The sequence below is a fragment of the Bombus huntii genome, chromosome 16 (assembly GCF_024542735.1).
Source record: "Bombus huntii isolate Logan2020A chromosome 16, iyBomHunt1.1, whole genome shotgun sequence".
Taxonomy (NCBI): domain Eukaryota; kingdom Metazoa; phylum Arthropoda; class Insecta; order Hymenoptera; family Apidae; genus Bombus; species Bombus huntii.
Genome location: NC_066253.1, coordinates 3628930 through 3645303, shown reverse-complemented (window position 1 = coordinate 3645303; position 16374 = coordinate 3628930). Strand labels below are relative to the sequence as shown.

At 30.3% G+C, this 16374-nt stretch overlaps 1 protein-coding gene and 1 long non-coding RNA gene across 3 annotated transcripts; one reads left to right on the top strand and one right to left on the bottom strand.

The window, feature by feature from the left end:
- Positions 1-170: 170 nt before the first annotated feature.
- Positions 171-16367, bottom strand: LOC126874765 (xanthine dehydrogenase/oxidase-like). Of its 2 annotated transcripts, XM_050637125.1 has the most exons (26): positions 16203-16367; positions 15958-16142; positions 7992-8041; positions 7727-7907; positions 7492-7623; positions 7181-7346; positions 6115-6331; positions 5741-5961; positions 5575-5677; positions 5349-5476; positions 5142-5264; positions 4914-5081; positions 4552-4833; positions 4325-4429; positions 3870-4083; positions 3548-3731; positions 3009-3305; positions 2867-2949; positions 2589-2782; positions 2346-2504; positions 2085-2213; positions 1551-1681; positions 1221-1473; positions 736-832; positions 547-657; positions 171-431 (listed from the first exon to the last, which is right to left on the bottom strand). In XM_050637125.1, the coding sequence occupies exons 2-26, from the start codon at positions 16140-16142 to the stop codon at positions 364-366; spliced, it is 3981 nt and encodes a 1326-aa protein (XP_050493082.1). In that variant the 5' UTR covers positions 16203-16367; the 3' UTR covers positions 171-363. The 2 variants fall into 2 exon arrangements, with proteins under 2 accessions (XP_050493082.1, XP_050493083.1); XM_050637126.1 differs by lacking the exons at positions 15958-16142; positions 16203-16367 and adding an exon at positions 8118-8136.
- Positions 4055-4729, top strand: LOC126874817 (uncharacterized). Its single transcript, XR_007693029.1, has 2 exons — positions 4055-4183; positions 4523-4729. It is a non-coding gene; the product is annotated as an uncharacterized LOC126874817 (long non-coding RNA).
- Positions 16368-16374: the final 7 nt, after the last annotated feature.

The window sequence follows — 16374 nt, the reverse complement described above, 5'->3', positions numbered from 1 at the left end:
TTAATAAACTACCTCGTCCTATTTATTTTTCTACAAGTCCTCCATGAATAACATATTTACATACATAACTGTGCGATAGGATAGTGGTTTATGGGTAATTTCTTGCAAATTTTTGCACATTTTAACGTGGAAATTTAAATATGTGCAAATTTCTGTAATCGATATACCAATTTTAGAAACATATATTTATTGTCTAATATTATTATTATATTATTGTTACATATCAAGTGCTGTAAGATAAAAATAATTATTTATATTTTTACATTTCTTTATCGTAAATAACTGTATGTAATAATATATGATTATTAAAAGTGGATTAGGGATAACAAAAGTATGTCTTTTATTCAAAAATAAATTTTTATCTCAAAATATCATTTGCTCTTTGCTGGTTAAGCTATTCAATAGAATTTTCTCGGTAGTAACGGGACCATCTGTGAAAAAAAGAGTACGATTAGATTATATTATATAAAATTATGTGAAGCTATATTAACATACACACACACACAAAATAATAAAAGAATATACTTTTTAATAATTTTTCATTACCTAATCTGTTCCAAGGATCTTTGCTCCCAGCATCTTCTCTTGCTGACTTAAGCGCATTTTGAATTGCAATAAGTACGCTATAACTCGTACATAACGGTGGTTCACCAGTAGCTATAGAATTTAATAAATACCAAGTTTAACATCTCGGATTTAGAGTTATTAACCATTTGCTTCAGTTTGTTGTTTTACCTTTTGAACGAAGAACGCTTAACGAATTAGGATTATTTCTACGGAAATAAACTCGAAAATCGATAGGAATGTCTTTCGCGCCGGGTGGCTTATAATTCTGCAAAAAAAATTTAGTTTTTATTTTTGAAGAATTCCTCTTACGTGTAATATGGCAGACTGGTAAAACCAATTTGATGTAAATTAAGATTTTGAGAATTTATACTGGTAAAACCAATTTGATGTAAATTAAGATTTTGAGAATTTATATCTAATTATGTACCTCAACTTTTAAAAGTATCATTTCTTTCATTCTATAATTAATTAAGTTAGAATTTTATTCTCTGCCGCGAACCGCTTTCATGACTTGAAAAGATATCTTTTATATTATTATACTTTTTATAGTAATAAACAATATACACTATTTTATAAAACCTAGTAAAAACTGATTTATACAACTATAATTCTCAGTCCTACATATATTAGATTAAACAAATTTAACAACATACCCAAGTTCTATAATTCGTCAGCTGACCAGTTTTGGGATCATAAACTAAATCCTCGGAGGTCCAATAACCGAGACCCATCATAAAGGCGCCTTCCACTTGTCCTAAATCTAATTCTGGATTCATACTTCTCCCAACATCTTCAATTATATCCACTCTGTGTAATACGTGCTGTCCAGTCAATAAATCCAGTTCAATTTCCGCAATAGTTGCCGCGTATATCGGATAAGATTTTATATCATCTTTTGTAGTAAACCTATAAAATATGTTTCGTAAATATTCGGAAGACTAGATTAATATTTCTATAGCTATTTAACTACTGGAAACACATACATATATCGGGCGCACAAGTCGATATCTTTCGTATGTGCTGTCATTACTAATTCTTGCCACGAGGGGTCTTTCAGCTCGTTTTTTATAGGTTCAAGTCTTTTTACCAGTTCTTTGCAAGCCATCATGGTTGCCTAAAATTGTTAAAATACACATATACATAGGTATTCCTAAATACAAGATGACAGGAAAGTAATGGGACCTCTAAAAATATTTGTATGTAGCTCAAGTATAAATGGATTTTGGTCTCTCAAAAATAGAATCCTCGAGAAATTAGGTTTTAATAATATTGCCAATTATTGAGAATTGAAATCAGTCTTATTACTAAATTGCGAATATTTCTGCATTTTTATATTTTTACGAGTATAACTAAAGAAATTTGTTTCATTTAAATTTTTAGATCACATTTTGTAGATTTTTGCATTTTCGAATTTCCCAAAAATGCATGAGCATATGCAATCTACTCATTACTTCTCTGATACACTATATATGTAATCTTTTTTGTATAATGTATTAATAAATGAAAATAAGTCTTACATATGAGCAAGTCTCGCTAGTAATACTACCGCCAGTAACAAAGTTGTTTGGAGATGTTAAATTATTGCTTGGTTTTACGGTAACTAATGATAAATCAATACCCAAAGTATGTGCTGCTACTTGAGCTACCTGTAATGAAAAAAAATATATAAGTAATAAACTGTTATTGTAATAAATGTATTACTAATAATTACTACCAACAATTTATTATAATACATGTACAATATTAAGATATTTTATTATATTTATATTTTTTGGCACCTTGGTATGAATTCCCTGACCACATTCAATTCCTCCATGAGTAATTGAAACTGTTCCATCCCTAGCATAAATTGATACAAGTGCATGGAATTGTCCCCATAATTGTAAAGGATACATTAAGGGTATCAAAGATATTCCTTTTTTCTTCCATCGATTTTCCTACAAAAGTTACAAAATTATTTAATTAATTAATATTTCATATTATGTATACTAAAATCATGGTGGATATTCGAACTCCCTTACATTGTTGAAAGAATCTACAGCTCTCTTTCTCGTTTCGTAATCAGCGTTTTGACATAGGTCATTTATCATAGACTGCAATGTACCTTTATGGTCCTCATGCATATTTGCATACCTAACCATCAATGGGTCTTTTCCAATAGTCTTTGCTATGTGCTCCATTATGTTTTCTATCATAGCTACAGCTTCTGTCGAACCTGTCAATTAGAGAACTTAATTTTAGGGTGGCTATCATCATTTTTGCTATATTACAAGTTATTATTCATAGTAATTTGAAATACCTGGGGCTCGACAGTAAGTGTTGGAAGGCAGGTCAGTCTTAACCTCAAAGCCTTTGTAGGCCCAGGTTGAGTAGTCATAACAACTAAATAAGAATCAACTATTTTAAACTGTTTATTATAACATATGTTCAAGTATATTCACCTATTGATATGTAGTGCAACTAAAGGTGCATGAAATTCGTTGAAATTGCAACCGGCATTGCTCCAGTAATTTGCATTTAAATATTGAATGCGACCATCATCATCTACACCAACTTCGTACTCCTGACGAGTATCATAACGCTTTCCCATAGCTTGCATATTAGATTCTATTGACATAACAAATCTAGCTGGTCGATTTAATTTGTAGCATACTAAGGCACAAGCACAAGCAACATGTGTGGCACGGCTTATCTTTGCACCATAGCCACCTCCTAATCTTTTCACCTTTATATTAATACTGTAATTAATAATTAAGGAAACATAGTATTAAATATTAATATTAATATATTATATATATATAATATTTAAAACATTATTAGTCATTTAAATAAATATTATTAAATAAATATTAAATATTACATTAAAATATAAAACATTATATATTATTTAATTTTTAATATTTATTTAATAAGATTTATTTAACTGACTAATAATATTTTAAATATTATCTGTTTGTAATCAATATTTTGTATGTCTTACCTGTTGTTTTTTATATTGAGAAGCTCGGCTATGGCTACTTGTATCAGATCTATCCACTGAGACGCTGGATAAACGTCCATACCATCTTCTACTGGCACGCAGACACAAGTTTGAGTCTCCATAGTATAATGATACTGCCCTCCACATCTAAATTCTCCTTTAACCACGTGCTTCACATCATTTCCTATGATATTTAATAAAAAATAACGATAATCAGTTGTGTAAAAATCTCTATAAGTAAATGATCATAAAATGCATTAATTTATAAGAAAGAAGATATTAATTAAATATTTTATTTAACACAAATATTTTGTGTACACACCTTTGTTCGTCGCTTCAACGTTAGTTGATTGAAGTAGTCTGGATTGGTTTTTGGATGCAAGCACATCTTCAATCGTTAACAATAGTTTTTCAGGCGTGAAGTCGACGTAGGAAATGTGTACCTTCTGTGCTGCTTCATTGGCAATCGCGTAGCTTATCGCAGCGATCACTCCAACTGGTTGCCCAGCATAATCGATATTTTTATCCGCAAACAGCTTAAGATACAACGACAAATAAGAACAAGTTATAAATTTTAAACATTTATAGTTTGCGGATTTTTATACATTTATGGCAAATATGTATAAAACATTCAAGGTACAATATGTGTTATAATACCTAGTAGATGAAACTAATTTTTATATAAGTCCTAGCTTTTTTAGTTCTATTTATAAAGATATGAGTTTGCATAAATATTTACAGTGTATTCATAACATACTTGTTTATGAATCAACTTACTACTTCATCATAATTCAGCATTACTTCTTGAGCACTTCCTGGTATGAATACATTTTTCCCAGGAATATCTTTGGCAGTATAAAAAGCAATTACTCCTTTCATTTTCTGGAAGAACATATTTAGATTTATATTATAAAAATAAGTAATAAATAAAATAAGTAATAAGATTTGAAATTGACGATTTTTTAAATATTTTAGATCAATTAGATTAATCGTGAAAATAATACCAATGCTTCAGAAGCATCTATTTTATCCAGTTTCCCAGCCCCTACTGTGGTAAGAACGAAAGCACAGAAAACTTCATCTGACAATGGTGGAATATCATTTGAGTATTGAGCTTCTCCAGATGTTTGATATATGGATTCCAATTTTGGCAAAGGTTGATTCAAAGGCCATAAATTCTTATCACTATCAAAGTCCTGTTTGCCTGAAGATAATCCACGCTCCAAAAGAGTTCCACCACTGCGTGCTTTTGGATCCACACTCTCAGGCTTAATACTTAAAATATACTACAAAAAATGTTGCATCTCTGATCAGACATAAGGATTCATTTACTCAAAATTTTAATAGCTTTCATTCAGAAATGTACCTTGAAGAAAAGTCCTTCCGCAAGTGTTTTTCTAAATTTTGGAGAATAATCAGGTAAGACATGATCAGGATGAAGTTCATTGTCTAATTTATCCAAAGCATCTTTAATTACTTTTTTGTCCAAAATGGATTTCCCAATCAAGAAGTTTTCAGTGTCTAATGCATGCAGCTGGAAAAATTAATTTTGATTTAAACCTACATTGCTAAGTAAACCTGTAGTTTTACTTACGAAATCCTTGTTTATTCCACCAATTATGATGTTTGGTTTCTCAAGCACTTTTCCAGCTCCATCTAATTTAAACAAGAACCCCGCATTTACGTGAGCATGGGCATTCTGTGCTCGTGGCATTATCTACAGTCCAATAAAATCTTCCAATGAAATCTATGATTCCAGGTAATCCAATTATTCTAGATATATCAAGATACAAAGGCATACCTTGTAAGATCTGTACTCGTATTCCTTGCCAAGAGCTGGCAACATTATACTGTATATAATTTTGTGCTTCATGTCCAAGTTTAGGAAGTTCAATAAATTCATACTAGTTTTTTTGCTACCAGCTTCCACTTTTCATAGGAAACAATATTTAAATAATAAATTTTATATCAATACAGAGAATATGCATAAATGTTTCAAATAATTTTGTTTGAACTTTTTTAGTTACCTATATGCACTTGTGCTCCTGCAGTTTCCAATATCAAAAATAAATCTGATGGAAATTCACGATGCGTGTGCTTGATCATTAAATTTCCTGCTACAGATCCAACCTGCAACATAAAATGTTATCAGTGGTTTGAGTTCATCGTACACTGTTAATTATATTTACTTACATTTCTCACTGGGACGCTAGCAATTAAATCGATATGTTTGGCTAAGTGTTGTAAGTATTCGAAATTTGGTTCCTTTGAATATTTCTCAAAAGTCTCCATTGCCACAGTAAGTGAAATATTCCCTCCAATAATCAAAGCGTCGTCAGTTTTTGTTATATTACGCAGATCAGGTATGTCGTTAATATCAATACTTATATCCGGTGTCTTCATTCGATACACACCTGTAAAGAAAAAACAATTTTAATATAGATAGAGCACAAATAAATATAATATGGAAACCACACAAAAAAAATATGATAATTTCTCATTTGACTCTCATCACTTAATAGCTTCATGTGTAGTTTTCATGTAAAATAATGGTTATTGATCATTACCATGTGCGGTGTTACCACCATGCAAAACATAACTGGCATTTGGATTATTCTGGAATAGTGTGAATAAATCATCGACTGCTAGAACCTTATGGAACTGACTACCATCCAATTTCATGGAAATGTTAGCTTCTGTATTCTGGCTGAGTGTGTAACAACCATTGCAACCATTTTCACACGGCATACCAGTTTTCTTGCAGGCTTTTATTTTGAATAATTCCTAGACAGCAACAATTTTTTGTCAAGGAAGATGGGAAGAGATTAAGTCGAAGGAAGTATAAACTGGTGGTGAATAGCAATGAAATAATTTTTTGGTTTGTTTACAAAAATACACAGAAAATATAAATATGATACTTGATTTCTGTTTAGATTCCATTTCTTCAATTAAGTCTATAATACATTAATAAAACCTATAATAGACTGTATATACTATGTAAATTAATATACAGGGTGGTTGGTAACTGGTGGTACAAGTGGAAAGGGGGTGATTCTACGCGAAAAAAGAAGTCGAAAATATAGAATAAAAAATTTTTTTTTTTTTTAATTTTTCCATCGAGACAACGATCTACAGTGAGATCCGTTATAACGTACCGCACGCGTACCGAATGAAAATTCAAAGTCGATTTTCTCGAAAACAAAGCCTCAAACGAAAAATTTTTTTTCTATATTTTCGACTTCTTTTTTCGCGTAGAATCACCCCCTTTCCGTTTGTACCGCCAGTTACCAACCACTCTGTATAATTTATACAACCTATCTATTACTGAGAAGCCACGAATGGGTAATGAGTTGCCCATCAATAGGCGCCTGAAACTCTTTACAATCTTGTTGCTGTTGTTTGTTTACAAAACAAAATGAAGTTGAATATCTATCTATCAGATAAAAAATGATGCATTCATTATTCTCTTCTGAAATTTCCTACTGAATTGATATTAACAATTCTGTAAATTAATGATTGCACATTTTATCAGTAAGATAACAGATATCTGTTACATCTAATACTCGAGAATAAATACGGAATTATGTTTCAAGATCTACTCACATCTTAATGTTAATATTATCACTGACTTACTTCAATGTCATGAATGTCTTTAACAAGCTCTTTTGGAGCATCGCTCGCAAATGCCTTGAATGCATCCAGAATTGGTCGGTAACCAGTACAACGACATATATTGCTTCCAAAAGAATTTTCGATCTGTTTCATTGTTAATTTTTTTCCATTTTTGTTTTGCAGTAGACTGAAAACATTAAGTTAATTAAACCTACTTGTCCAATTTATATTAACATATTATTTAATATTAATGATCTACAATATTAAAATAGCATTTCAATTCTTATTGTATGTATATATATAATGAATATAAATGTAGAAGGTAGAAATACCTATACATGTTCATTATCATTCCAGGTGAACAATAACCACACTGGGAGCCATTTTTGCCAGCTAATGCTGCTTGCAGGGTATGATAGCCTTCTTGCTTGTTACCCACACCTTCAATCGTCTTAATAGCCCAACTGCATTAAAAAGAAATGTTAAAATGAGATCTAAAAGAGTGAGCAATACAAAAAATATGATCTGAATATTAATTTTAAGAAATATAATTAATTTGAAACTTACCCATTGCAGATCAAAACTGGTACCAGGCAAGAGTTCACAGACATTGTCTCACCTTTGACTTCCACTGACACAATGCAAGCACCACAGCCTCCTTCATGACACATAGCCTTAGTTCCTCGTAGTTTTGCATAATCTCTGATGAAGACGTTCAAGGATGTTCCAGGTGGGATCTTTTCTGTCACTGAAAATGGTCATACCATCAACATCATTATTGCTTCTATTCTGCTTTTGAATGATTTTAATTGACTAATTATTGGATTCAGACCTGTGTAAGTTTTCCCATTGATGGTGAATTCTACAACCTTCCTGGAATCCCTGTAACAATAATTTTTGCATTAACTAATAAATCGAGATATATATATACACATACACATACATATGTCGGGTTTACATTAGAATTAGGGTTAGGGGCGTGAAAGGAATCTTCGTTTCGATTACACGTTGTCGTTATGCAATAGAGAAGACATTGACTAGTGCAAATACGATTATCATAGAACTGGACAAGTAACCGTGGTAATTAGATACTCGAGAAACTAATGACAATGAACCTAGGTTCAATAACGAATCCGACGGGATGATAAATGAACGTGCTCACAAAATCTAAGTCGGACGCGTAATATTTACTGGGCGTAGGAGTTACTCTTTTAGTCGATGAGATCGCGAGAGAGAATGACTTTCCCGTCCCGATGATGCCACAGAGGAAAACCATAATGGGCTGTGCCTAAGGACACAAGATCATCGGATTCGTCGAAGATAGCCTTCGTTCAGAAAGTAAGGGAAATTGGCGTTGTTGCTAATTGGTCAATCTCCATATCAGTCGTTAGAAAAAGATGCTAGCCGCCCTCGAGGGAAAGTTGCTAGTGGGAGACGTCGTTCATTGAAAAATAGGTCTCCTCAATCTTCTCGTAGTTGGGACAAAGACTGTTTGTTTGAAGGACTTTAGTTAGATCTCGCGTGTGGCGAGCTACGGGACAGAGACCGTTGGAACGTTTACTGTCGATTGTTACAACTATTTCCTTTTTAAGGAGAGCTATAGAATTACTCCATGCCTTTGTTAGACAAAGCGTTCGTCCCGTGACCGCGGCTACGTTCGGCGACTGGCTGTCGCCTCGAGCCCAAGCTCATTATCACAACTCTCGAACAATTACAATCGGATTGAATAACTACAATTGTTTAATTACAACTATAGTAGACTCTAGATTACAATGTTGCGGGATTATCCAAAATTCCAAAGGCTCCGGTGTTCTTTCGTCTCCGACATATATATATATATATATATGTAATTACAAATAATTTATAATATTATAATAATATTATATAAATGATATTATATAAATATTATATAAATATTTTATTTATGATATAATATAATAGAACAACAGAATAGTAAAATTTAATATTAATTTCAACAAAAGGACGATAGGCATCACACTCGATATTAACACGATCTTTATATTATGTTACATTATACCTATTATACTTTCATAGCATCATATTTAGTTTAATTTTATTTTACTGATTTCTTTTAAACTTGAAACGAACACTGCTGTCTCATTAATGAGACAAACTCGTTCTGAATCATATAAAGCATTAGAGGGCTCACTTTATATACTGCAATAAAACAGTTCATTCTATTATTGTAATAGAGCTGATCATTTGATGCAAATAAAAATGCAAGTTCTATCTTTGCACATAAAAATGCTATCTTTTGAGGGATAAGTATGTGTGATAAATAAACTATTACAGGTGTATACTAATAAGTAAAAAAGCAGATATAGTATTTTAAAAAATTTTAGTAATTGGATGCAATAAAATGAAATCTAATCTTTCGGCGAGGTAAGAAATATTATTCGAAATTTGTAATGAAATTATAATGAGCACATAAATTACAATATCAGCAAGGTAAACTGTTACAAACAGTAACAGATCATTGTTAGAATTATTTGGCTAACCTATAGAATATTGGAAAGTTTTGAAGCTATAATGAAGTGTTTGAATAAATACTATTTTTAAAAGGGATTTAAAATCGGCTTCTGTGTTTAGTAAAATAATATTGAACCCCTATTTCAGAAATTCTGAATAACCAGTAGTTATAATAATTAGAATAACTATAGTAATTAATTTTCTCTCCTATCTATTTGAATAACTGAATATATTATAATATATATTACACTAGTTATCGTAATGTGTATAAAATTTATTCGAAATACATAGTCAAGAAATGAGATAACCTAGGAACTGTATGTATATAGAAGTATTTCGAAAAAATTTATTAGTGAAAAAGACGAACAATTTTTGATAGATAAAGAGATCTTATCTGGATAAATCTTTCTTAACTTTCGCTACGAATTTACCGAACAACGTAATACGTATTTCCAAATAAAAATTGTTTGCATCAAAATCTAATAAAATATTAAATATTCCAATTGTAGTAAATACTCTAATACTCTACTTAGAGTAGATACACTAATTATTATTTATTACTTGTATGTAATTGTATGTACTAAAATCTACTATAATTTGTATTAAATATTAATTAGTGTTTAATACAAATTTTGTGTCAAAAATTTAATACAAAATCTTTAATATAAAATTTGTACTAGATATTAATCAGAAATACTGCTATTACTAATAAGAAATGCTTTGATCACCAATCAGAAGTATTAATAGCATATAATACATACTTATATTAAAATAAAAATTATTTATACTAAAATCTAATAAAGTATTAAGTATTTCAATTTGAGTAAATACTCTAATATTCTACTCAGAGTAGATACACTAATTATTATTTCTTACATGTATATAACTATATTAACATAGATTTTGGCACAAATAATTTATATATTAATACAAGTATTAAATACTCTTGTATGGAACATCTTACTAAATGATTTTGCATTAAAATCTACTAAAATTATAAGAAGATTACAATGTATCCACAATGATACCCATCATGATTTCAGATATACACAAATGTAAAAATAATCTTGTAAGACAGTGAAACTAGAATTTCTTGCCACTTATTAAGTGCAATGACAAGTCAAATTGTATGTACAATAGACGTATCTAAGTGTAGGCAATGAGCGAATACCACACGTTATCAAAACAAGATTCCAGATGATCTTATGTAATAGTCGGTAATAGTGAGGGAACTCTGATTGATAACAATGGCACGCTATAGAGGAATATACTTTATAGTGAACGTCGTGTAGTACATAACACATGACATTGCCCTTCACATATGTGCAACAGTATCTGCTATCGCAAGTGGCGATAAAGCTATAACGCGATTCAAAATGAAGGAAAAGCCATTATGTAATCATAATCCTTCAGACGTGTTAGTTAGACTGGAAATTGAAGGAAAGATGCAACGATCTACGCAATGCATACATTATGCAAAAATATGTTAAATTACACTTATTATAAAATTTAGTAGATGAAATAATATACGAATATCATATATACTATTAATAGTATTAAAATCGTTAGCGCTGTTATATATGTATACAGGGTGGTTGGTAACCGGTGGTACAAGCGGAAAGGGGGTGATTCTACGCGAAAAAAGGAGTCGAAAATATAGAATACAAATTTTTCGTTCGAGGCTTTGTTTTCGAGAAAATCGACTTTGAATTTTCGCTCGGTACGCGTGCACTTTATCAGGTCTCGTTATAACGGATCTCACTGTTGATCGTTGTCTCGATGGAAAAATTAAAAAAAAAATTGTTATTCTATATTTTCGATTTCTTTTTTCGCGTAGAATCACCCCCTTTCCGCTTGTTACCAACCACCCTGTATATTAAAAATCATTTCTGGCAAATGTGATGGAAAAGTTATGAAATATGCAGATGAAATTGACCGTGGCCAGGAATATACATTTGATACACTCCATCTTATCTTTCATCTCATCTAGAAGTAAGTTATAGTATAATTAGAAAGATATTTCATGGAATATTTGCATAATAATAACCTTTTTTCTATACTCTAATAGTACTTTCGTATTTTTATTAATCACATCCGTGAAACATTGAATAATATACGGATGGTACTAGTAATATACTAGCAATAATATATACTATTATTATATACTAGTATATAGTTATACACTATTACTATTATATTACTATACTAGTATATCATAGTATACTACTATATACTAGTATGCTACTACACCATAGTATATACTAATATACACACATCATTATACTATACCATAGTAATAGTATACACTACTATACTATTCTTCTATTTTCCCATAAAATTTAACGTTCTTATTTTTTAACAAATTTCGTTAATAATTCTTAATAACATTCCTCTATCTTTCCACAGAATATAACATTCTGATATACAGAGTGTCCAAAAACTGATAGCACAATCGGGAAACGGAGTAATCTACATGAAAAATATGTCTACAGTATACAACACGTTTTTCACCTCTGAAGCTACGTCGCCGAATAAATCGACTTCAAAAACTTCATTTTTGTATGTAAATTTAGGTGATATAGATATAAGTTAACAATCAGCAGGAGATTATTCTACCTGCAAAAATATTTTTTCATTTAGCGCTTCGCTTTCAAGAAAATTAGCCCGATATACGCGTATTCGACCAAATTTCAAATTTTATTTTTTCAAAGGCGAAAGATTCTATGTAAAAGTTTTTCTCTACGTTTTTTACCCACTTTAACTCGAATAACTTGCTATCGGTTATTCGCTTCTGTCCCGTTCAACATTAATCAAGTTTAACTCCACTTGACGAAATTTCAAACTCGATCTTCTCGAAAATGAGGCGTCATATGTAACAAAACAATTTTATTCTGCATCTTCGATTTGTTTTCCTCGCGTGCAATCGCCTTCTTGGTGATTGTACCATTAATACTGGGATACCTTGTATATACCTGTCATCAACAAAGCAACACTTATGTCAGACTGCATACTTTGTATACTAGTAATACTTCAAGGAAAAAGTTATTAAATCATTAAATGATTAACACTTTTTAAACATGATATTTCATCGTGATAATAAATTAACAATTGTCAATCGTTATGCAATAGTGTAATACTCTGGTTTTCAATTTTAAACAACTTGTAGTGAATTATATGTTGATTATCCACCTCGTTAAAAATGTCGGGGATTTGCATACATGTATGTACTTGCAATGACATAATGGCTTCTTGTTTTTTTACAAGAAATTAACTCGGATAATTGAAGGTCATATTATCGGCTTCTTTGCATTTTCCTATGTATATTGCCATTTTTTACCTGTAAGTCGAACATTAATTTTGTATCCCTGTAAAAAGCAATTTTTTCACGTGATCAATATATCATTTTTGCGATCATAATGGCGAATTATATCTAAATTATTTATATTTTTATGGAATAATAATAAAAAATGAAAATTTTAGAGAAGAGGCATATTAATGTATACATTATTGAAAATACTAAATACAGCCTGAATACTTATACTAAATACTTATTACATCAAATGATAAAAATAGAAGATTAACGTGGACCTTGTATTCAATAAAAAGAAATTTGAAGTGGTTGGAGGTTATGCCACTATCGATACCAAACAGTGATGTATAATGAAATAGAACGCATCAAACGTGCACACTGCACGTACGTAATAAGATTATTATGGGCATAGGCCTCAATAATATAATACAATACAATATAAAATACAATACAGTATATTTCTTTTTACCTGTGAAATTTTATATTTAATTTTATATTTCAATTACTTTTATTTTACCAATGAAAAATCTCCTTCTATTTAGTAATTGATATTTGGATACAATATTATATCTAATATTAAGAAGAATATAATATTATGATATCTAAGTATTAATTATTAAAGGCAGATTTTTATAATATTATATTTAATTGTATTTAATTATACAGGGTGGTTGGTGGTGCAAGCGGAAAGGGGGTAATTCTACGCGAAAAAAGAAGTCGAAAATATAGAATAAATTTTTTTCTTTTTTTTTTCAATTTTTCCATCGAGACAACGATCTACAGTGAGATCCATTATAACGTACCACACGCGTACCGAACGAAAATTCAAAGTCGATTTTCTCGAAAACAAAGTCTCAAACGAAAAATTTTTATTCTACATTTTCGACTTCTTTTTTCGCGTAGAATCACCCCCTTTCCGCTTGTACCACCAGTTACCAGTTACCAGTTAAATTATAGAGAGGAATTAGAAAAGGTTGCAAATTGTTTTACATGGTCTCGAACTTTTCTTACGTGATACATCACATTTTTCCTCGTGAAATTTTATACTCTATATTTGTATTTCAATTATATTCAATTTTTAATCTAATCTAATCTAATCTAATCTAACCTGGTCTCTACACTTGACAATCAATGTCATCCCTTGATTGCATAGGAAAGGGAAAAATTCAAAAACATTGAAAAAATTAATAATTAATATCTATACTACGCGAATTACAATGAAATTCGGAGATCGTGAAGAATCGAGAAATTAGATAAAATTTTTCTCCTACCGCTCGATTGGTAATAAGTGCAAAGTTGGGCTTTTTTCATGAATTTTGCAAATTTAGAAGTAAACATGCAAAATCACAGAAATTTATCTTTGATTCAAATTATGTATAAATCGTGTAAATACATATGCAACTAAAAAACAGGGAATGTGTTGAAACTTGTTTCGTGACAAATGGTAGTTTTTTTTCAGTGAACAGTCAATATTTGCTAAGTTCAATTTATACGGCATATAGAAACTCGCTTATTCGACTATGACAAATTAAAGTGAACGATTTCTGTTATTCGATATAATCCCTTTTAACTTCGTTTTTGTAAATGTCAGCTGTTTTTTGTAAATGTCAGCAGCATCGATCGTTTCTTAGCGAACAACGATTGGCTTTCACTTTTCGTGGAAGGAATTGGAATTTATCGTAGGGCCAGAAGAAGTCATTCACTTTTTCTTGGCATCGTGCGCTTAACGAAATCGGATCTCAAACAATATTCGCAACTTTCTCCTCTATAGACATGAATTATGCCAACAATCGCACGCTATTCAGCTCGAACAAGCAGAAGCAGAGGACATCTATGATCTAATTCTTCTAAACGTTTGTGCGAGCAACTATTCTGTTAAAAGTGATACGACCTCGATAAGTTCTTCAGTGAAAATGTAAAACTGTTTGGAAGCTTGCGAAACAATTATTTTGTTGTAAGAAAAATAATAAACTCGTAGAAAATGATTATTTAATCGCCACGAATAAACAACTTGTGGAAAACAATTTTTTAGTTGTAACAACAAAGCTGTTCAAATGATTTAATTTTAACAATTTTATTGGAACACAAAATTTTAACAAAAAGTAAGAAAAAAAAAGGAAAAGAGATATAGTTTAGAAAAATAATAGTCAGTAATTACTATTTTTGGAATTTTCCATTCTTAGTTCTCGAAATTTTCCACGTTTTTCCAACAGGGGAACCAGAGGTTTTCAGTTTTGATATTTTTTAAATTCATAGCTAAATATTGATATATAATTCTTAGCTTTCACATACATTCTTGGATTGCATTAGAATTTCACCAATATAAATCATGTCAGCTGTGTCTCATGGAAATGGCAGTGATATTTGAAAATGTTTTATATAAAACGTATAATATATATAATAGTTTTTTTTTTACAGTGAATTATGTATATTATGTAATATATTATATGTTACACAAAATTTTAATAAAAAGTAAAAAAAAAGGAAAAGAGATATAGTTTAGAAAAATAATAGTCAGTAATTACTATTTTTGGAATTTTCCATTCTTAGTTCTCGAAATTTTCCACGTTTTTCCAACAGGGGAACCAGAGGTTTTCAGTTTTGATATTTTTTAAATTCATATCTAAATATTGATATATAATTTTTAGCTTTCACATACATTCTTGGATTGCATTAGAATTTCACCAATATAAATCATGTCAGCTGTGTCTCATGGAAATGGCAGTGATATTTGAAAATGTTTTATATAAAACGTATAATACATATAATAGTTTCTAACAGTGAATTATGTATATTATGTAATATATTATATGTTACACAAAACGTTTTACTTAAGACATTTTTTATATTATTATCTTTCATTACATGCAGCAAATATCTTGTAATATATATATAGTTATATAGTTATATAACAAAAAGGCCATAGATATTTCTATATAAAATTGTAGATACAATTGTTGATATAGTGATCGTTACATTAAATTGTGAAATCACTTACCTAATGTTCCTTTGAATACCATTCATGTTCACAAGTATTCGAACCGCAAATTTAACGAAGCAAACTTTGTAATTGTTTTTGGTAAGACAACTTCTACGACACAATCGTCGCGTGGGTATCGTATAAATTGACTGCACTTCCAAACGATCGTTGTAAAGCGTTTCTGCATCACTCTCTCCCACCATCTGCAATAAAGATAGTTACAAAAGAGGAATATTACGTCTGTGACTGTTTCGATTACAAACCTAGTTTTCATCATTGTCTGCTTGATGCATAGTATTTTTCTGTATGAATCATCATAATGAAATAGCATTCCCTCTCTTCCTTTTTTAAATTAATCTCCTTAACAGTACTTCAAAGTACTTTTGTACCATAAGCTGTTTTTTTTTTTTTTTTTTTTTGTTGATTAGCTAAAAA